This window comes from Pan paniscus, chromosome 6 (assembly GCF_029289425.2).
Source record: "Pan paniscus chromosome 6, NHGRI_mPanPan1-v2.0_pri, whole genome shotgun sequence".
Lineage (NCBI taxonomy): Eukaryota > Metazoa > Chordata > Mammalia > Primates > Hominidae > Pan > Pan paniscus.
The window spans coordinates 43150496-43172083 of NC_073255.2; the positions used below are offsets into that span (position 1 = coordinate 43150496).

General features: G+C 42.4%; 1 protein-coding gene and 1 pseudogene across 2 annotated transcripts in view; both read right to left on the reverse strand.

The window, feature by feature from the left end:
- The window catches only part of LOC100969130 (T cell receptor gamma constant 1), a 92912-nt gene that overhangs the window by 61956 nt on the left and 9368 nt on the right, over positions 1-21588 (reverse strand). The window contains exons 1-2 of one of the 2 annotated variants that reach the window (XM_063606210.1): positions 1749-2545; positions 1314-1637 (exon numbers count right to left, since the gene is read on the reverse strand). The exons of the other annotated variant lie outside the window; for it this stretch is intronic. Coding sequence (XP_063462280.1) covers positions 1314-1637; positions 1749-1794 — 370 coding nt within the window. The 5' untranslated portion in view covers positions 1795-2545. Of the gene's footprint in view, positions 1-1313; positions 1638-1748; positions 2546-21588 lie in introns of those variants that run through there. 2 annotated transcript variants of the gene reach the window in all.
- On the reverse strand, positions 14201-21525 carry LOC100996059 (uncharacterized; annotated as a pseudogene).

Here is a 21588-nt window from a genome sequence, read left to right on the forward strand (position 1 = left end):
GACAGGCCCAGGTCTTGACCACTTTGTACATTATATGTATACTCAGATAATTATTGAGCTGTTGAAAAATCAAAGTATCAGAGAAATTTGAGAAGATGAGACTAAGGATCATTCATCTCTGAACTCTTTCCCAGTGGAAATCTACTTTTCTCTATTTTATATTTGTAAGATCACATTTCAAGAAAGGGTTTCATGGCAAAAACATAAATTAAAACAACACCATCAACAATAATAAATTTCAAAGCCTGAGTTGAACTAGAAGTAACGAAAATTGATAAGAGACTTACAATCATGAGTTATATTCAAGTTGAGGACTGCCATTTTAGTGATGAATGGCAGCCCAGTAGCAGAATGTGGTTCAACAGAAGCAACCTCGGGCCTTTGCAGAGCGTATGGGCCTTGTAATTTCTGCTGTGCATAATGCCTGGCTCAGAGTAGTCTATCAAAAGCTCATGGTTAGATGACCAGGCACGGTGGCTCACGCCTGTAATCCCAGCACTTTGGAAGGCTGAGGTGGGCAGATCACGAGGTCAGGAGGAGATTGAGACCATCCTGGCCAACATGGCGAAACCCCGTCTCTATTAAAAATACAAAAAAATTAGATGAGCGTGGTGGCACGCACCTGTAGTCTCAGCTACTTGGGAAGCTGAGGCAGAAGAATCGCTTGAACCCGGGAGGCAGAGGTTGCAGAAAATGAATTTTTTCTCAAACCCCAATCCAAAGTGGACTTTGACTTAGATTCGATTAGTGGAAGTGTTTATGAATTTTGTACAAAATCAAACATCACCACTCAAGGCATGCATGTGATAGATTTGTCATTGCAGTCTGCCCTGCTCGTGGTTAGATCATGCTGCACTTGTTACATGTTAACCTCCAGAAAAATGAATACCATTTAATGTCATATCCATTTTTTAATCGAGAGAAATAGGAAGGTCAGAGAAAACTTATGTAATGCATATTGACTAGTACAAAAGAATCACACTAAAAATGTGTATATATTATGCCAGAAAAAAATATGTAATGAGTAGGAGAGGTTGAACCAGAAAAATAAGCATGGGTGACCTAGAAAAGCTGTTGGTGACAGAGTACAACCCTGAAAAAGATGAGGCTGGTCACTTGTATAGACTTATGCAAAGCTTCTGCTTTGAGAAAATAGATAGAATTTGGCAAATCCAAGTAGGGTCACCACATGAATGTTTATCTTAAAAACTGTTTACAAGCACACTGGTGGTAACTGTGGCTTCCCAATTCATAATTATAAACAAAGACTCAATAAACATTTATTGAATGGGATGGCTCAAACTGTCTGCTGCTGTGCACCTCCCACAAGGCACAGTAGTAGGTAGCTATGTCCTGTTTCTCTACATTGTGAATGGTGAGAGTGGATGTAGACGTTTCAGGTATCCTATCCACCTCAAATTTGCCTGATGGAATGCTGGATTCCTTTCTGACAGTGCCGTCATATGAAATGGACACCAGGAACTGTATGACTTCACCAGGTCTTTCTCGATACCAATATACAGATGTTGCAGAAATTGTTACTCCAGACACCACACATTCCAGGCGGGCTGTTTTTGACAGCGTTTTAGTACTGGAAATTTGAGGTTGCTCTAGGTGACCTGCACCATATACACACACTGGGGAAAAAAAATGGGAGGGAGTAAATAAACCAAGAATTTGGAATTTATAAAAATATATAACAATAGAGAATATCAGTCCAAAGTGATTGGGGGAGCAAAACTACTTACGAGCCCCAAGGACTGCCAGCGTTGACGCGTGGAGCAGTGACAGCATGTCTGCAGGCACTGTGCTTTCTGCCAGGGCAGCCTGAAATCACCACAGAGAAGCGTTAGACCTCTGTGGCTTGGCTGAGTCCACCAAGTCAAACTTCCCATGGGTGAGGGTGACATGGGGCCCCCTGCATCGTTGTAAAGCGGTGTCCTCACCACCTGTTAGCACTTCCAGTCTGTGTGAAGACAGTCCTGCAAGGTCTGCAGCCTGAGATCAGACCACATAGTTTAGACGGCCACCTCAGACCACAAGGCGGCCACCCCAGCAAGTTGTCAGGCTGGTGTTGTTGGTTGTTGGGGCTGTGACATGCAGCATTGTCTTCTGAGAGCTTGTCTTCAACCAGCTGGAGAGATGTTGGTCCGTCAAGCCGCTTAGCTCTGCTCAGCTACCCACACAGCCTGCAGCACGGGGTCCTTCTGGTCACCTTCATGAGGCTGGGCCCTCCATCCCAGTTTGTTTGCTTCTGTTGAAGATTCAGGTTCCTGTCCCCTCCCTCAGCTACCTGAATAATGTACGTCTCCTGAATCCCGGCTTCTCCTCAATGACAGTTTCCTATTGTCTGTTGTTCTTTCTCTAAGCCAAGACATTTAATCCGTCCCAAGGTATTTTTACAAACTTCTCTCCCAAGTGCATCCCTTAAAAGCTGCTGTGTTCCAGATTTCCATGCTTAATTTACCCACTGGGAGCTGCAGCTCACTGCCACTGCCCAGCATCGCAAGAGAGTATCCTAACCTTATATCACTGTCCTGGGGAAACAGCAAAGGTCAAATTATGTTTTCTACCAAATGTGTGTCACTTTTGCACCATCATAAAGTAAAAAAAAAATCTTAAGTCAGACCTCAGTTAAATTGAAAGCTGTCTGTACCCATATCCAGCTAACTCTTGGACATTTTCAAGTACGTCTGACACGGGATCTCAAACAAAGTCTGCTCATAGCCAGAGTGAACTCATTCCCTTCCCCCAAACCATATCTTCTTCCAAGTTCCCTGTATGACATAACTACCCACATTGCCCAAGCCAGGAACTTGAGCATCAGCCTCAATTCTCCCCTCTAACTAATTCGCCGCACTCCAATTCCTGAGGATTCTACGTCCTAAATATTTCCTGGCTCACCACTGCCTCCACCTCACGCACCTCCATGCATCCCATCTCGGCCCCTCCCACCCACCTTCCCCATGGCCGCTAGACTGACCTGGTCCTTTTCCTGCTCTAAAGTCCTCGCTCTCTCTACCTTGCCTCTGAAGATGAAGTCCAGAGTTCTTAGGATAAGAGGTTCTCTGTGATGTGGCCACCGCCTCCCTGTCCTTCCATCTTCATTTAGTCACTCTCTGCCTGGAATTCCACGACCCACTTCTGTGGATTGACTTGAATTTTTTTGTGTTTGGACTGCATTCTACTCCACATTCCCTGGCTAATTCCTGTTTATCCTTCTGGGCTCAGCCCCAGGCAGTCTTCCCCAGGAAGCTTCCCTCACCCATTAAGTCCAGGATGGAGATGCTTCAAATTGCTTTCCTTCACGCCACCTAGTGCCTTCCTCTCTCCTAGCACCTCCTGCCCAAGTCTTGGCCTGTTTACCCATTTCTCTCTCATTCTAAACGACAGCTAAGAGTTCTCAGGGGAGTAAGATCCTGTGCTGTTTATCTCTCTATTGCCAGGTGTTTGTTGAATAGATGAAAGGGTGGAGTGAGGGAATGGATGGCCATTGTAGTATTTTTTTGTCGTTCTGATGTTAACAAAACATCACCATTTAAAATACAGTTTTTAAAGAGTTACCAAGCAATGGACACTTAGTGAATGCCTTTAATGTGTCAAGCAGTTTGTAGCCATTATGATGTTTAATACCATAAATTTAGTATAATCTTCACAAAGCCCTACTCAAAGCAGGTCAGGTAATGGGTCAAGGTTTAACAGCTTGTTGGTGACAGATTTAAGATTAATTCTGTCGGGCTGCAAAGCCTGAGCTCTTTGAGTAGTTCTCTCTGCCTCTGTTTTCTTATCTACCAAATGAGAATAAAATCACAGCCTACCTTACTGGATGTTGCAAAGAATAAATGTTAGCCCAGGTAGACTGTTTAGGGCAATGCCTGACACAGAGCAAGCCCTTGCAAACTGATGGTGATTTCTGTTATACTCTCCCATGCTGCCTTCTGTGAACTTGCCCCAGCTCACCAGCAGCAATGCACCAGCCATGCCCTTGTCTTGCTAAGACAGACTAGCTGGGAGGCTCCCTAAAGCAAGAGACGGTGAGAGGGAAAGAACCTGGGACCATTTCTAAGAAACAAAACTTGAAAAGTCTGGTGATGATGCCTCTGAAAGTGAGATCACTTAGGAAAGATAAAATCTTGGTCTCTAAGCTGGTCTATCACCCTGGAGGTTGAGGCTGAAACCAGGTAGTATAATTCAGAGGGAGATCAATTTTGGACATTGCTGTTTTCTTTATTTTGGAGATGAGGAAACTGATGGCTAGGAAATTTAAGAACTCGCTCAAGGTCACAGCGTTCATGAAGAGTAGAGCAGGTGTTGGTGAGGAGTGAAGGTGGAGGTTTGTGGTGGTGAAGGTTCACTGCAGTGGCAGAGTCTCCTCTTGAGGAAATGAAAGATGTTGTTCCTAAGGAGGTGACTGGGGAGCTTGCTCCTCTATTTGGCCACACCCTGATAGTCACCATTTCACCAAATTTACTCTTGTTTGGAGTAAAGCACTGAGAGAGGGGGCAGGCAGAAGAGGAGGCATCTCCTCTCTGTGCCCATTTGGTTTTATCAGCACAATTAGAAAAATGAAATGAAGGAACAACTCCAAAACAGAATGAAAGTTTCCTCCTGTACGGCCTCTGTCCTTCTCACACAAGTTGGAAGGCCTTAGCCGTGAACTGAGCCTTCAGTAGAGGTTAGAGACGCTGGGCTGTTTCAGAAGCAAGGCGTAGCTTTTTTTTTTTTTATTATTTCTTGTTGCTCAGACTGGAGTGCAATGGCATGATCTCGGCTCACCACAACCCCTGCCTCCTGGGTTCAAGTGATTCTCCTGCCTCAGCCTTCTGAGTAGCTGGGACTATAGGCATGAGCCACCACGTCCAGCTAATTTTATATTTTTAGTAGAGATGGGGTTTCTCCATGTTGGTCAGCTGGTCTCAAACTCCGGACCTCAGGTGATCTGCCTGCCTCAGCCTCCCAAAATGCTAGGATTACAGGAGTGAGCCACAGCGCCTGGCCTGCAAGGCGTGTCTTAATTATCGATCTCTAGCACGAAAACAGAAGTTGAGAGAGCTGGACAATGAGTGAAGGAATGTGATGGACTGAGTTCTTCAGAATTGTTTGGACTTTACATTCATTCATCTTTTTTATGCTGTCATCAAGTCACACATAAACTTTCAATCTTCCATTGAAAATGTGTTTGCTTTTGTTTTTTATTTGTATAAATTTAAGGAGTACAAGTGCAATTTTGTTACACACATATAATGCACAGTGGTAAACTCTTGGCTTTTAGTATACCCCACACCTGGATAATACTCATTGTGATGTGAAATTACTTAATTTCCATCTGTATTCCTTCTGCCCCCCACCACCCTTACAAGCCTCCAATGTCTGGTTCCACACCCTATGTCCACTTGTACACATTATTTAGCTCCCACTTATAAGTGAGAACATCCAGTATTTGTCTTTCTATTTCTGAGTTGTTTCACTTTAGATAATGGCCTCCAGCTTCCTCCATGTTTCTGCAAAAAACAGATTTCATTCTTTTGTATGGATAAGCAGTATTCCATTGTGTGTATATACCACATTTATTATGGATGAATAGTACTCCACTGTGTATATATACCACATTTTCTTTATCCAGCCATCCACTAATGGACATTTAGGTTGATTCCATATTTTTGCTATTATGAACAGTGCTGCGATAAATATATGAATGCAGTCTAATATAATGATTTATTTTTCTTTGGGTGGATATCCAGTTATGGGATTGCTGGATTGAATGGTAGTTCTATTTTTAGTTCTTTGAGAAATTTCCATACTGTTTTCTAGAGAAGTTGTACTAATTTACATTCTCATCAACAGTGTATTAAGCATTCCCTTGAAAAGGCATTTAAATTCAGCTTAGACTTCAAAGAATTTCTTTTTTTTCTGCACATAGAGCGGCAGAGGGGTTTCCTGTTTGGTGCTGAAGGATCAGTAACACAGGCTTTCTTTTTTTTCTTTCATTTATTCTATGTTTAAAAAGACTGCTTTATATGAAGGTAGTGGGCATAGTGATCTTATGTGTATGGCTTTGCTTTAATACAAAAATCATAGTCATATAACTTAGCAGACATACATAAGTAAACCCCCTCATTTGTCAGATAGGAGAACAAAAGTCTAGAGAAGCTTGGGATACACACGTGTTCCACACTGGGGTGCTGTTGAAGGAGAAGTGGAAGGCGAATGTCTCATCCAGGGAGGATTGCATCACCCTGCCATGGCGACTGTCTACTCACATCAGTTCCTGTGCAGCCTGCCCACGGATGAAAGTACTGAGAAGTGGGCAGTCGTGTTTCCTATGCTTCTAATTGCTGACTCTATTGCAAAATGATAACAGTCTCAGGGCCAAGAGCTTGGAAGCTGGAAACAGGAGTAGGCTTCTAGTCTCAGCTTTTCAACCATTTTGTGGTAAATCTCAGCAAGTCCTCCACCCTTGAAATCTCTTCCAAAATATTTTATTTGTGCATTCTTCAGGGGAGGTGGTCAGATTCTTAAATGATCAGTCTCTAACAGCACTGTCCAATAGAAGTAAATATGAGTCACCAATGTGAGTCACACACTTAAATTTTTTTAGTTGCTGCATTAAAAAAAGTAAAGAGAAACTGGTAAAATTAGTTTTAATGCTATTGGCTTTAGTCCAAGACACCTAATCATTTCAACTTTTGATCATTATAAGAGTTATTTCACTTTTAACACTAAATCTTCAAAATATGATTTTAGACACACAGCCCATCTCAGCTTGGACTATTGCACTTGGTACGTTTCCCATGCTCAATAGCCACAGGTGGCTAGTGGCACCTGCATTCAGGAGCACAGGTCATCCTGCAAAGGCTTCAGAGACACTGAACTGGAGCATCTTTAAACAGACCCCTTTCGATGAGATATAGATCACTGAGTCTGCACAGGCTGAGAGCCTCATCTGTAGTGGGACCGGGAAAGAGACCTCCAGGATAGATGGGGAGGTGAGGGACAGGGGATAAGACTTTTTTGCTTCTATGCCACAGGGAAACCCAAGAGACCAAGAGTAAGTGAAAATGCCCAAGGCCTTGTTGGATCGGGAGGAAGAGTCCTTTTGTGTAGGGCTGGGGCAGCATGCAAGGCTGCACAGGGCCCAGGCTGTGCAGTAGTTCATGCCCTCGATGCCTGTCTCCAACTTCAGTACTGCCAAGGTACAGCTGCTGCCATCCTTGGCTGTGATTTTATCTGCTTTCAGGATGGAATCCCACCGCACATCCAACTTGGACATGGCCAGCTGGTAGAGTGCCTCAGGGACCTGGCCCTTCTGCTGCTGGTACCAGTGGATGTAGCTGGTCCTGGTGTGGACCACGCACTGCAGGATGACCAAGCTTCCCTAGTGCCCCAGGACATGGGCCAGCTGCTCCGGCCTGATGAGCCACCAGCCAGCTGTCAGGGAGAGAGCAGTGAGGTAGGGATGACCCAAAGCCTCGCCACCTCTCCACAGGTCCTTAGGTAGGAGACTGACCTGGAAACAGGATGACCCAAAGGAAGGCAGGGTGGCCCAGCACATCTCTGGTCCTGACTGGGGGAGAGGAGCCCAGAGTGACCTGTTTCAAACTATGGACCTGAGCCACACTTTCCTGAGTTATGGTAGCGACCAGCTTAGGGCCTGAACTGCTATTTCCCTGGTGGTGCAAGGAGGTAACTGATGAGAGAAATGGGGGAGGAAGAAAGAAGTCCCAGAGGAGAGACAGAAATCTGACCACAAGGTGAAGGGAGGGATGACCAATGGCTAGAGTTCTGAAAAAGGCTTAAAGAGTGTTGCTGGTATAATTAGCAATAATAGCAATCATTGGTTGGACACTGGCAAAACTCTTGCACTGCACTAATTGGTTTATGGCCACTGCTTTATTAAATCCTAAAATAACTCTATAGGACAAATGTTATCTTCAGTTTAGAAATGAAGGAGTAAGGCTGTTATTTTAAGTAGCTTTTCCAAGGCTGTAACACCTAAAGAGAATCAGAGTTGGGAGAGAAGCCAGGCCGGGCTGGTGACAAATCTCCTGCTTCATGTAACCATCTTATACTCAGAGAACAATGAGTGTGCTGCTTGCTCCAGAGGAAGGGACAAACACAAAACAGCAATCCCTAAAAAAAACCCATGCCCACCGTCTGAGCCAGCATCGGAGCGTGTCACCCAGAGGTCCCAGTAGAAGGAGATTTTCAGTGCCCTAAAATAACATGATAGCTGTGTAGTCTTGAGCAAGTTGTTTCACCTCTTTTTCCTCATCTGTAAAGAGAGGTGTCATAGGCCCACATGGACAGTAAACAGGAGAATGTGAGCAGAGCATGCAGCACAATCCCAGCTGCATAGACCATGCTCAAGAAATGTGGGGTGTTGTTGTTTCACCTGGAAACTGGATGGGTTCCAGTAAATGATCTCTGGGGTTCACACAAAGTAGAAATTATAGGGACTAATGCAGTTTTCAAGAACCAGGTGTGTGCGTGTGTGTGTGTGAGTGTGTGTGTGTCTCCAAAGGAAGAAGGCTAAGTCAGGCCAGCAGACAGAGAGGGCCTGGAGGCAGGACCAGTTCATCCTCTGCCAGTGGCATGTCCTTGGAAATGGTGAAGACTGTGCATTGGGAAGGGCCAGCAAAGGACACACCTGCCAGAGGCTTGGAGAAATAGACCCGGCCTTGAGTTCCTACTGAAATGAAGGTTCATTTTCAGCTTTGCTAATGACACCCAGGACCTCCTGAGTAGTCAAAGAGATGGCCATGAGGGGAAGGTTGTGGGCATGGCAAGAAAAGGGGTCTGGCTTGGGAAGGGAAGCTGTGAGTCCCTGGGCTCCCACGACCAGACCCAGTTCCTGAGCTTCTCTTCGATGGCAAAAACTGGAAGTCATGATTCCAGTTTTCAGCATTCTCACATGCAGGGCTTAGGGTTTTGCTGAGTTGTTGAGAAGGTGGTCAAATACAAAGCTAGCAGAACGTTTTGACAGAGGGATATTCTGGGGCTATCATTTATACCCTCTGTAGACCTTTAGCCCCGTGGTGGGCAAGGGTAATGGGAAAGAAAGTGACAGCTATGGTCAGAAAAGGTCGATGCAAGGAAACGACAGGTAGAAAGTGCGAAATACAGACAGTGAGCAATGGAAATGGGCAAATTATTTGTCTTCAATCTTTCTCTATTTTCTAGATTTTTTTAGAAGTAAGAAAATATTATTTTAGAGGAGAAAAAAATTATAACAACTACATATGTTTTCAATATTCAAATTGGTTATTTAATTGCACCTTGTGCTTATAAGGTGCAATATGCACATGAAAAAAAGTGATATGTTTCATTTTAGTCTCGTCATAACAAATCAAACCATATTAGAGTCACATCTGAGGTAATATACCAAGTCAACATGGCATTGCATAATGAAGTGCAGTGGAAAGCCTCATCCTGAAGGCATATCTTGAAGGTAAATTTAATAGAAAAAAAAAAAACTTCAGTAATGCTTACAAGATACTTATGTCATCACTGGTTCATGCACAAATTTGGTTATTACCATTCTATAATAAATTTGGTGACATTTGGACAACCTCATTGGTGAGAATAATTTTTGTAAAGTTTCTGCTTTCTAATTTTTTTGTTTGTTTATTTCAATAGTTTTGGGGGAATAGGTAGCTTTTGGTTACATGGATAAGTTATTTTGTGTTGTCAGTGTTCAAAACTATGTTTCTCTCAATTGTTGTTTTAACCGTTTTAATTCAATTACTGATCATTAAAGACTCAAAAGTTGTTAGCAATAGCCAATCAGCCAATTATAGATTTTTTGTTTGTTTTTTGAGACAGGGTCTCACTCTTTAGCTCAGGCTGGAGTGCAGTGGTGCGATCTCTGCTCATTGCAACTTCCACCTCCTGGGTTCAAGAGATTCTCCTGCCTCAGCCTCCCCAGTAGCTGGGATTACAGGCGTGTGCCACCACGCCTTGCTAACTTTTGTATTTTTGGTAGAGAAGGGATTTTGCTCTGTTGGCCTGGCTGGTCTTGAACTCCTGACCTCAGGTGATCTGCCTGCCTTGGCCTCCCAAAGTGCTGAGATTAGAGGGGTGAACCACCACACCCAGCCCAACCATAGATTTTAATAGCATCTGCTGTAAACCTGCAGCCATACATTCTGTCTGGTGACATTTGCTTTCCTTTCCTCTCCTTGTCTTCCCAATTCGGTGGCCCTGTGCTCTTCTCGATGTAGCACTTACAGGTTCTATTTGTCTAAATTAGACACGTTTAAAATAATAATAGGGGGGAAATCTTGGGCAAAACGCAGTCAAGGTGTAGGAGGGCTTGCCCTCTCAAGCCCTCGGGTGGCATTTGAAGGATTCTGACCAAGATCCCAGATCTCCAGGGAAAGAGAAATGCGATGCTGGGCAAGGGAGAGGTGTGTCCTCTCATCCCATGTCATCCAGTCACTGCCCAGGTGGAAGCAGACCTCAGCCAGCGTGGGATAGGGCTGCAGTGGTGAGGAAGAGCAGATCCAGGCTGAGGCGGCCCCTGCATGAAGATCCAGGGACTAAGGGCTGGACCTTTAAAGTCACGCATCCCCTGCATCTTCCACATGATTTATCCGACCCAGGACAGTGCTCTTCTGGCCATCCTAGAATCTGAGAACTCATCTAATCAGACTTTGTCATTTTGTCATGTAGGCTAAATTGGGTATTCCCAGGATGACAGTTATTAGCGAAATTGACAAGACTGGGACACCAGAAAGAGGAATGCCACTGAAGGGTTTTGACGAGAAGACTGTGGATAAAATTTTATTTCTTTTGTTTCCAATTTACAACTTCATAGCACTGTTGGTTGAATAAAAGTTTTTGTTAAATCTGTATTTTGTGGGAATTAGTAATCCCCTCTTTCAGCTTTATTGAGGTATAATTGATAAATAAAATTATATATTCCAGGTATACAACATAATGTTTTGGCAAATGTATACATTGTGAAATAGTTACCACAATCAAGCTAATTCATACATAGTTCCCTTTGGGTTTGTGTGGTGAGAACATAGTTACCTTTGGGTTTGTGTGGTGAGAACACTTGAGATTTACTCTTTCAGTAAGCTTCAAGTGTACAATATAGTATTACTAAGTATAGTCACCATGCTGTATTCCAGATGTCCAGAACTTATTCATCATAGAACTGCAGGTTTATATCCTTTGACCAACATCTGCACCTCCCTACCCCTATTATTTTTGTTATGTTTTGTAATATACACAATGCATTTCTATCCTAGTTCATGGTTCATAGTTATAAATAAGTGTACATATATAAGGGGTGTATTCTTCAATAAAAGTATGCTTTTTTGAAAAAACAAAGAAGCAAGAAAATTTGATTATGAAAAACTATTAATTATTTTTTTAAAAGCTATAGCAATTAACATATTGTGCTTTTGCACAAGGATACACAACATAGGGACTCAGCCCCACATGTAAAGTTGAAGTTGTGCACACACAGCCACCCCACCTCTGGTTGTGTCTTTAGAGAAACTGGCAAAAGTACAAGCTGACATGCACAGTAGAGAAGAAGAGAGAGCAGAAAGGGCTGAGTGAGCATGTGGAAGCTTCACTATCACAAAAGTGGCCTTGAACTGGGGGTTAAGGACGGGTTAGGTCAGTAATTTGGGAAGAAACTGGCTCTCCACTTTAAGATTCCTACCTAACTCCCACCCCACGCACAAAAGGCAGATCAAACAAATACATGTGCAGAAGAAAACCTTCAAGGTATTGGGAGAATAAAAATGAGAATATGTTTATGCTTCAAGGTAAGGGACAGGCTTCTTAAAAAGGTGTGATCCCCGAGGAAGGAGAGCAAGTTAAAGCAGATTCATTTAGTACACAACCTTTTCTTGCGTGAGGTCACAGGAAGCCAGAAGGAATTGCAGTTGTGGGATTATCATGCAAAAATGTGAGAAACTGTCAAAGCAGCTGCTTTGAGGGGCTGGGGGAGATAAGAGTGAGGCGGATTTGGTGGGCTGCAAGGGAGCCTGTGAGCAGCTTTCTAGAACACCTTTCTGTGTCAGGCTCAGGACAGCCCCTCGATCTCTTGCCACTAGTGCAGCAGTTTTTAAAAGTCAGTTTGAATAAGAATCAGCTCTGGAGGTTATTTTAAAATGCACATTTTCACCCTTCATTCCAAGATTCTGTCTTACTGTGTTGGATGCTTCCCAGAACCTGTACTTTTTTTTTTTTTTTTTTTTTATTAAAAGCCTCAAGTGCTTCTGATCCAGGTGGTCCATGGAGTACACTTTGAGAAACACTCTTCTAGGAGCCAGGACTATAAGGCTGATTCAAGGTTTAGGGTTCTGGAAGAAAGAGGATCCAATAGACAAGAGACCAGATAAACATGAACCCAGCACTGCTCCCCTGCAGTATTCTGGACTCTGGATTTCTTGTAGACTCAAGCTTCTCTATCATTATTCAGAAACCTCTTCCTCATGACCACATTTGTTTAATCTCATTCCTGCATACCGGGGCCTTTGACACATCAGCTGTGATATTTTCTAAACGGAAATTAATTCTTCAGGGTAAGCGTTGCTTCCCTGCTTTCTTCTCCTGCTGTTTCCTGGCTTATAATTAGTTTCTTATTCTTTACACCAGCCATGTGCTTCCAATTCATCAATTAGAATGAAGGACTGCATTTTGAGACAGGAAGAGTCATTTTCTAAGACCTGCCTCAAAGTCAAGATATTTTAAAGAGAAAAAGATTTAAGACAGGTTAAAATAGCCAGACTGTGAGCTCCAGTCAGTGAAAGAGAATAAGCCATATGGGTTCCAAATGAAATAAAGGAATGAAGGCTGCCTGGACTATCCGGCGGTAGGGGGGCAGCCTCCTTATTTTATGTCCATTCATCATATCCACTCTGATATTCTCAGACACAGGGTAGAGACCACAGTCAGTCCATCCACCTATGGGACTGCCCTTTTAGATAGACTTGGGCCTTTAAAACTAGCATTAGAGGGGGAGCTTCTATGTGTCCTCACTCTAATGGGGGACCACATTGACAGTATGCATTTCTTGGTATCAAAGTTAGCTCAGATGCTGTCTCCAACAGCCTTGAAAGACCTGGTTATTCCCCTTCCCTAGGTGTACAAATTTCTCAGGTAACTGGTCTTCGATCTTTTGGGGGAAAAGGCTCGGAGAATCACTGCCATATATACTTGCTAGAACATTACAAGGTTCTCCCTCAAGGTAATCTGCCTTCCCCTTCATTCAAAGGACTCTGAGTTGGAGAACAGGAGAAGCTGACATCATTCTTTCATTCATCTTCTCTTAATACGTTCCAATTACATATATACATATATATATATGAGAGAGAGATATATGTATTATATATATATGAGAGAGAGATATATATATCTATATCTCATATATATATCATATATATCTCATATATATCATACATATCATATATATCTCATATATATCATATATATCTCATATATATCTCATATATCTCATATATATCATATATATCTCATATATATCATATATATCTCATATATATCTCATATATCTCATATATATCTCATATATCTCATATATATCATATATATCTCATATATATCTCATATATATCTCATATACATATCTCATATATATATCTCATATATATATCTCATATATATATCTCATATATATCTCATATATATCTCATCTATATATCTCATATATATATCTCATATATATCTCATATATATCTCATATATATATCTCATATATATCTCATATATATATCTCATATATATCTCATATATATATCTCATATATATATCTCATATATATCTCATATATATTTCATATATATATCTCATATATATCTCATATATATATCTCATATATATATCTCATATATATATCTCCTATATATATCTCATATATATATCTCCTATATATCTCCTATATATATCTCATATATATCTCTCATATATATATCTCATATATATCTCTCATATATATATCTCATATATATCTCTCATATATATATCTCATATATATTTCATATATATCTCATATATATTTCATATATATCTCATATATATTTCATATATATATCTCATATATATTTCATATATATACCTCATATATATTTCATATATATCTCTCATATATATTTCATATATATCTCTCATATATATTTCATATATATCTCTCATATATATATTTCATATATATCTCTCATATATATTTCATATATATCTCTCATATATATATTTCATATATATCTCTCATATATATCATATATATCTCTCATATATATCTCATATATATCTCTCATATATATCTCATATATATATATGAGAGAGATATATATGTATATATGGAATACATATGTGGAATACCACTGTGGTAGCCCAATTTCCTTACCCCTAGGAACACTGTGGTTTATTAGGTGTCACCCCAGATTTCTGTAGAGCAGGGCTCCTTGGCTGCTTTTCTGGCTTTATGTCTTCTCACACTAATTCTGCCCATTTGGACTCTTATTTTGAAATTACATCATCTCCATTGACCCTTGGGAGCTAATTCCTTAACAGCGTCTCCTATAGTCAACCCTGCCCCACAGGGCACAGCTTCCACCAAGACTCTCAAGAACGCTGATTCCTCCCATTTCAGAACATGCCCTTCTTTTCCTAATTCAGAGGGTTCTCTGGGCTCTCGCAGGGAATACAGTTATCCAGTGAGTTCTCAGGTTTAGTGGGAAAGTCCACTCTAGCATGCCTGCCTCTCGAAGCCTTTTAATGCCTCCCTCCGTAACTGTGTCCAGGCAGCTCCGACATCTCCGTATCATGTCATGCGACCAAGGTTGCCTCCATGTTTCCAGGGAGCCATCCCAGGAGTGTCTAAGGACCAACACCAGGAGCCCTGTCAGGGTACTAAATTATGAAAGCACCCCCGTAGAATTAAACTCTGCTTCTTCAGGCTTACATTCCACAACCCACCACTGAGCACCCTCCAAGTCTGCTTCTAGGCACGTTCTCCATGTCGGCCAGGAGGTGTGAACTCCTTGAGTGGATAATCCTTTTTATCTCTCAGCAGGGCTGTAGTGTTCCTCAATGGCCCATGCTGAGACCTGATCCAAATTATCAGTCTAATATCCAGAGGGGACATGGAATGAATTCTGCTGCAGGGCAAGGGTCGGATCCTTCAGATACTTGCATTAGGGCAGGGATGCTTGAAATGGTTGAAAACCTATGATATGACCCACAGGTTGGCGTACCTATGACTATCACTTTTTTACCCATTCTCCTGCAGACCAATAGTACCATGATTTGATATGTAGAAAAAAATGTCAGTGTGTCCAAAAGATAACAGACCTGATACACGTTAAATGTCTTACTGAAGTGCAAAGTTGTTATTCCAACATTTATCCTGAGCAATGAATAAGCACTATTTCAGCCTATAGACAATAATTGGATAAATGCTTGAGTGCAGCTAGTCTTCCCATATAGTCTCCTAAATGAATCCCTTTACAGATCAGTCCTTGAGGAACTTGTCTGTCTTAGGAAGCAGGTGGAATGGGTCTCCACCAGCCCATAGAAGAGCTGAAAGAACTTTGCTGTCAGCAAGGCTGCTTGGCTGACACAGCTGGGAGATTGTAGTTTGGTCTTTAGGTAACTCATGAGGGTGGGGTGGAGAACAGGGTGCAGCTGCTGCCAGGGGAGTGTGATATTAGGGGAGAGATGAGGAGTTAAGCTGTGTTTCTCTTTGTACAGAATACAGTGAATTCATGGGCAGGAAATGAGATGAGGCTGGTCTATCTTGTGTCCCAGGAGTAGTCACAAGGCAGATTTTCAGTGTGGTGTAGCACAGGTCTGAATCACTGTGCCTATCCCAGGTGGCACAGTAATAGACCCCAGAGTCACGTTCAATTAGATTTTCCAGTATAAATTTAAGGCTCTTCCCTGTGCTTGCGTAAGTATGATACTTCTCTTGACTGATTCCTGATTCCAACACAACCCTGGAGTTGTAGGAGTCATAGTACAGAAGACGCTGTGGGGCCTTCCCCTCCTGGTGTAGGTACCAGTGGGTGTAGCCGGCATTTTCTACAGGAAGATCACAAGTGATTACAGCAGATGACCCAGTTGGCCTGGTGACTGACTTCATTCTCCCTTCCAAGTTGGAAGATTTCTGACTGGCTGCAATGGGAACAACACAAAATGTAATGAGGCTTTCTTAGTACGGTATCCCTTGCAAAAGAAGAAAATAAACAAAACGAAACAAAATAAAACCTGTGAGCCTCTCTGTAGGCAGCACTCTTACCAGGAGGCAGGAAAGCTAGAAGCAGAGCTAGAGCCAACAGCATGCCTTCCTCTCTGGGGTCTTGGAAGTAAGGGACCAGACGAAGAGGAGCAGAAGACCCTCTCAAAACTCAGGTCCCACTCAACAAGGAAGTGATCCCTAACACAGAAGACAGTAGGAGGAGCTGGTCTTCCTGAGTCACAGGCAGAGATAAGTGATTGAGGATCTGTCTTAGGGGACTCTGGGTGGTGCCTAGGAGGACCTGCAGAGGAGTTTCTGCCTCTCTGCTCAGGCCAGTTCTCCAGCGCCCTCTGTGGCGGCTGAGAGCAAGCCCTCTAAGGAAGAGAGCCCGGGGCATGGAGAGCTCAGGCCTGCAGCAGAGGGAGTGCAGATGTGGGGGAAGCTGACCCTAGAGTTAACAGGCTCAGACCTTGAAGGGGGTAGTCTCACAGCAGGCTCACACCCAGCACTTCAGAGTTTCAGCAAGTAAGGCAACTGCAAGACCCTCATTCTGCCAGGAAGCTTCTGATTAGGGCCCTAAACCACCATCCTTTTCACATCTGCAAGGACACTAGAGGCAACACCCAGGGGCACTCTGAGAGGGCCTGAACCTGCTTTATTAACAGGATCGAGGGTCAGGTATGTTGGTGGGTCTTGGACTCTCCTCTAAGGTAAATGGGTGTGTGGGGGTGGGGCGGGTGTTTGTGTGATCCTCTGTGAGTTTGTGTGTGTGTGTGTGTTGGGAGTGTGTGCCTGTGTGTGTGATCTCTTTATTAGAGGATTTCCATTCATTCAAGTAGAAGTGTGAGGTTTTTTTTTAAAGTAATACAGGGTGCCATGTCATGCAATATTTGGGACATACTTCAGCTAAAAACTTATTTATCTGAATGTCCAAATTTCCTGAGTATTGCATATTTTACTTAGCAACCGTATCCTCAGAAAGCTGACTGATGTCTGCAGTGGACCTGGACTCATAGATGGAGATACAGGTGATAAAACAAGTATAGTAAAATAATTGTGAAAATTCAGTAGTGCATACACAGATTTTCACTTCGGTAAAAAAAAAAAGTTTGGACATATGTTTAAGATATTCATAAAACGTAGAACAACGTCCCTCTTGGTTGTTGTTTTGGCCTAGCTCAGAGAGTTCAGTTTTTGCTGACATCACAGCTGGGAATGAGAAAGGCAGGGGGCTCCGGTTGGTCTCCCTCTGCCTCTCGACCACACGTACAGGACTTGAGGCTGCCACGGGAGGAGCTCTGAAAGCTGAGTCATTGGGGTCCTTGTGAAGGAGGGAAGCTCACCTGCCTTGGAGCCAGGAAAATCCTGCCTGGGACAGAACTCTCGTGGTTTAAAAATGAGAAGGGAGAGAATTGCCATCACATTAGAATGCACAGAAAATCCTTAAAACAAAAAAGTAATGAGAGAAACAGTCTCCACTGGAATATAAAATGAACTACAAAACTACAGTGCTGAAGATGTAATGCCCAACCGTGTTTTTACTAACCCTGTTTTTAGACTCTCCCTTTTCCTTTAATCACCTAGCCTTGTTTCCACCTAAATTGACTCTCCCTTAGCTAAGAGAGCAAGACAGACTCCATCTTGGCTCTTTCACTGGCAGCCCCTTCCTCAAGGACTTAACTTGTGCAAGCTGACTCCCAGCACATCCAAGAATGCAATTAACTGATAAGATACTGTGGCAAGCTATATCCGCAATTCCCAGGAATCCATCTGATTGATAACGCCCAAAGCCCCAAGTCTATCACCTTGTAATAGTCTTAAAGCCCCTGCACCTGGAACTGTTTACTTTCCTGTAACCATTTAACCTTTTAACTTTTTGCCTACTTTATTTCTGTAAAATTGTTTTAACTAGACCCCCCTCCCCTTTCCAAACCAAAGTATAAAAGAAAATCTAGCCCTTTCTTCGGGGCCGAGAGAATTTTGAGCATTAGCCGTCTCTTGGCCTCTGGCTAAATAAACGGAATCTTAATTTGTCTCAAAGTGTGGCGTTTTCTCTAACTCGTTCAGGTACAACAAAGAGAGGACAATACTGGCACTAGACTGAAAAGATTCATGGAACACAGTGGAAAGTCCAGAAAGAGAGCCACATGTATGTAATATTTTATCATGTCATAAAGTTGTATGTTAATATCCACAAGGAAATATTTGATTATTTACTATGTTCTCCTTTGGGAATTGACTTACCATATGGAAACAAATATTCTTGGGTTGCTAACTTAAAAGGTACAAATAGAGATTTAGTTGTAATAAAACTGAAAACAGGAAATCAGACTTAAACGATGATGAATTGCACACTAATTGTAGGTGACATTGGTCTCTCTGAGCCTGACGTCATAATACAGACCCTAGAAAAATTGATAGATTTTATTAAAAGTAATATACAAAGTTCAGTTCACCAAACGTGCTGAAAATAAACAATAGCAAATGATGAGAAATATTTTCAACACATTTGATAAAGGATCAATATCTTGAAAATGGTGTATATTAATTCTTACAAACAAATAAGAAAAAGTTAATACCCCAACAGAAGGATAGGCAAACAGTATGAAAAGGCAATTCACAAAAGAAGAAGTATAAATGGCCTATAAAATTGTAAAATAATGCTAGTATTCATAAAGATAAGAAAATGCAAATTGAATGAACAAATCTCATTTTCTGAACCCCAGAGCTTGGATTGCAATTGCTATCAAATTAAACTATATGACTTAGGGAATGTTAGTTAACCCCTCACTTTCTCATCTGCTATATTCAATGTTACTTAAACCCGTTGATAAGGTTTCTGTGAAGATTAAATAAAATATACATGTAATGTGCTTAGTACAGTAACTACCAGAAAGTCAGTACCCATATTTATCATATTATTATTATTGCTATAGTAATTATTGTATAAAAATTCCAGATAGATCATATCAAGTAATAAATGAATAAAATATTAATGAAATGATATTAATTTCTTTATGCATACTTCTGAAGTATGTTCACCTTTCCAAGTAGGACACAAAATCCAGACACCAGAAACTAAAAGATTGATTGAAATGTATAAAAACAGAATATCAGAACAAAAACATAAATATGCCATTCAAATAGAAATAATGCATGCTGCACATATGACAAGCAAAAGACGTATTTCTGTAATAGTGATAGACTTCTGAATAATAAGAAAAAGTGAAAAAGTTCAACTGAACTAATAAAGATATTGTTACCTATAGGGTGAGACACAGAAAAGAGAATTCTAGAATGGAAGCTAAAATCTCTAAATTGATCTTGTTTTATAATTTTGACTTCAGTTCCACGTAAAGGTTTTACATATACAAATCAAAATAATACAACAGATTTCCAAAATATAAAAATGAAAACTGAACGAATAAACTAGCTGTATCAAAGTTGGCATGAACATATAGAGAATGATTCTGTATTCTGATTGTGTGCCCAAAAAAGAAAGAAAGAGAGAGAAAAGGAAGAAAGGAAAAAAAGAAGGAAGTAAGAGAGGGAGGGAGGAAGAAAGGAAGGAAGTAAGGAAGGGAAGGAGAGAGGGAGGAAGAAAGAAAGGAAGGAAGGAAGAAAGGAAGGAAGGAAGGAAGGAAGGAAGGAAGGCAGGCAGGCAGGCAAGCTAGGGAGGGAGCTAGGGAGGGAGGGAAGGGAGGGCCGAAAAAGGGATGTGTAGAAAAATAGCAAGTAACCAAGAAAGTAGAGAGAGAGACAAAAAGGAAAGCAGAGGGAGACAATGTTCAACTGCATACCTAGGCTTAGTGTTTTAGTGGTAATTATACTATTGCTTATATTGTTATAGACATAAAGAATAAGCAACACTCTCAGCTGTGATCTCTAGATATAGCATTCAGTATAAATATCCTTCCCATTTGCTGTCCAAAATATCTCGCTTCACAGTTGGACCCTAGGTGTACCTGTCCGTCCTAGGAAGCAGAGTGAGTGGGCCTCCCCCATGTCCTCGGAGAGCTGAGAGAGTCTTGCTCTCAGCCAGGCTGCTTGGCTGAGGCCTGAAGATGACAGCTTGTCTTCAGGAAAGTCCTGGGGGAGGGTGGGGAACAGGGTGCAGCTGCTGCCAGGAGAGTGTGATATTAGGGGAGAGATCAGGAATTATGCTGTGTTTCTCTTTGTACAGAATACAGTAAATTCGGTGGCAACAAATGAGAGGGGGCTGGTCTATCTTGTGTACCAGAAGCAGTCACAAGGCAGATTTTCAGTGTGGTGTAGGGCAGGTGTGAATCACTGTGCCTGTCCCAGGTGGCACAGTAATAGATCCAGAATCATTTTCAATTAGATTTTGCAGTACCAATTTCCAGCTCCTCCTCATGCTTGCATAAGTAAAATACTTTCCTCTACTGATTCTTGATTCCAACACAACCCTGGAGTAGTAGGGGTCATAGTATGGAAGACGCTGTGGGGCCTTCCCCGCCTGGTGCAGGTACCAGTGGATGTAGAAGGTATTTATTACAGTAAGATCACAAGTGATTACAGCAGATGACCCAGCTGACCTGGTGACTGACTTCCTTCTCCCTTGCAAGTTGGAAGATTTCTGACTGGCTGCAATGGGAACAGCACAAAATATAATGAGGAACTCCTTAGAACGGCACCCCTTGCAAAATGAGAAAACAAAACAGAACAAAATAAAACCCATCAGCCTCTCTGTAGGCAGCACACTTACCAAGAGGCAGGAAAGCTAGAAGCAGGGCTGGGGCCCACCGCATGCCTTCCTCTCTGGGGTCTTGGAAGGAAAGGGACCAGATGAAGAGGAGCAGAAGACGCTTTCAAAACTCAGGTCCCACTCAAACAGGAAGTGTTCCCTAGCACAGAAGGCAGTAGGAGGAGCTGGTCTTCCTGAGTCACAGGCAGGGAGAAGTGATGGAGGATCTGTCTTAGGGGACTCCCCAGCCTTCCTCCCAGAGGGGTGGTGTCTGGGAGGACCTGCAGAGGAGCTCCTGCCTCTCTGCTCAGGCCCCTTCTCCAGCGCCATCTTGTGGCAGCAGAGAGCAGGCCCTCTGCAGAAGAGAGCCAGGGGCATGGAGAGCTCAGGCCTCCAGCAGAGGGAGTGCAGATGTGGGGGAAGCTGACCCTGGCGCCAGCTGGCCAGGGCCATAGGACGGGGCAGTCCACAGCAGGCTCACACCCTGCCCTTCAGAGTTTCAGCAGTTGATGCTGCTTCCAGGGCCTTGTCCTGTCAGGAAGCTTGATTTGGTCTTTCAACTGCTTTCCTTTTCACATTCGCAAGGACACTTGGAGGCAAATACCCAGGGCCACTCTGAGAAGGCCTGAACCTGCTTTATTAACAGTGTAACACCTAAGGTTCT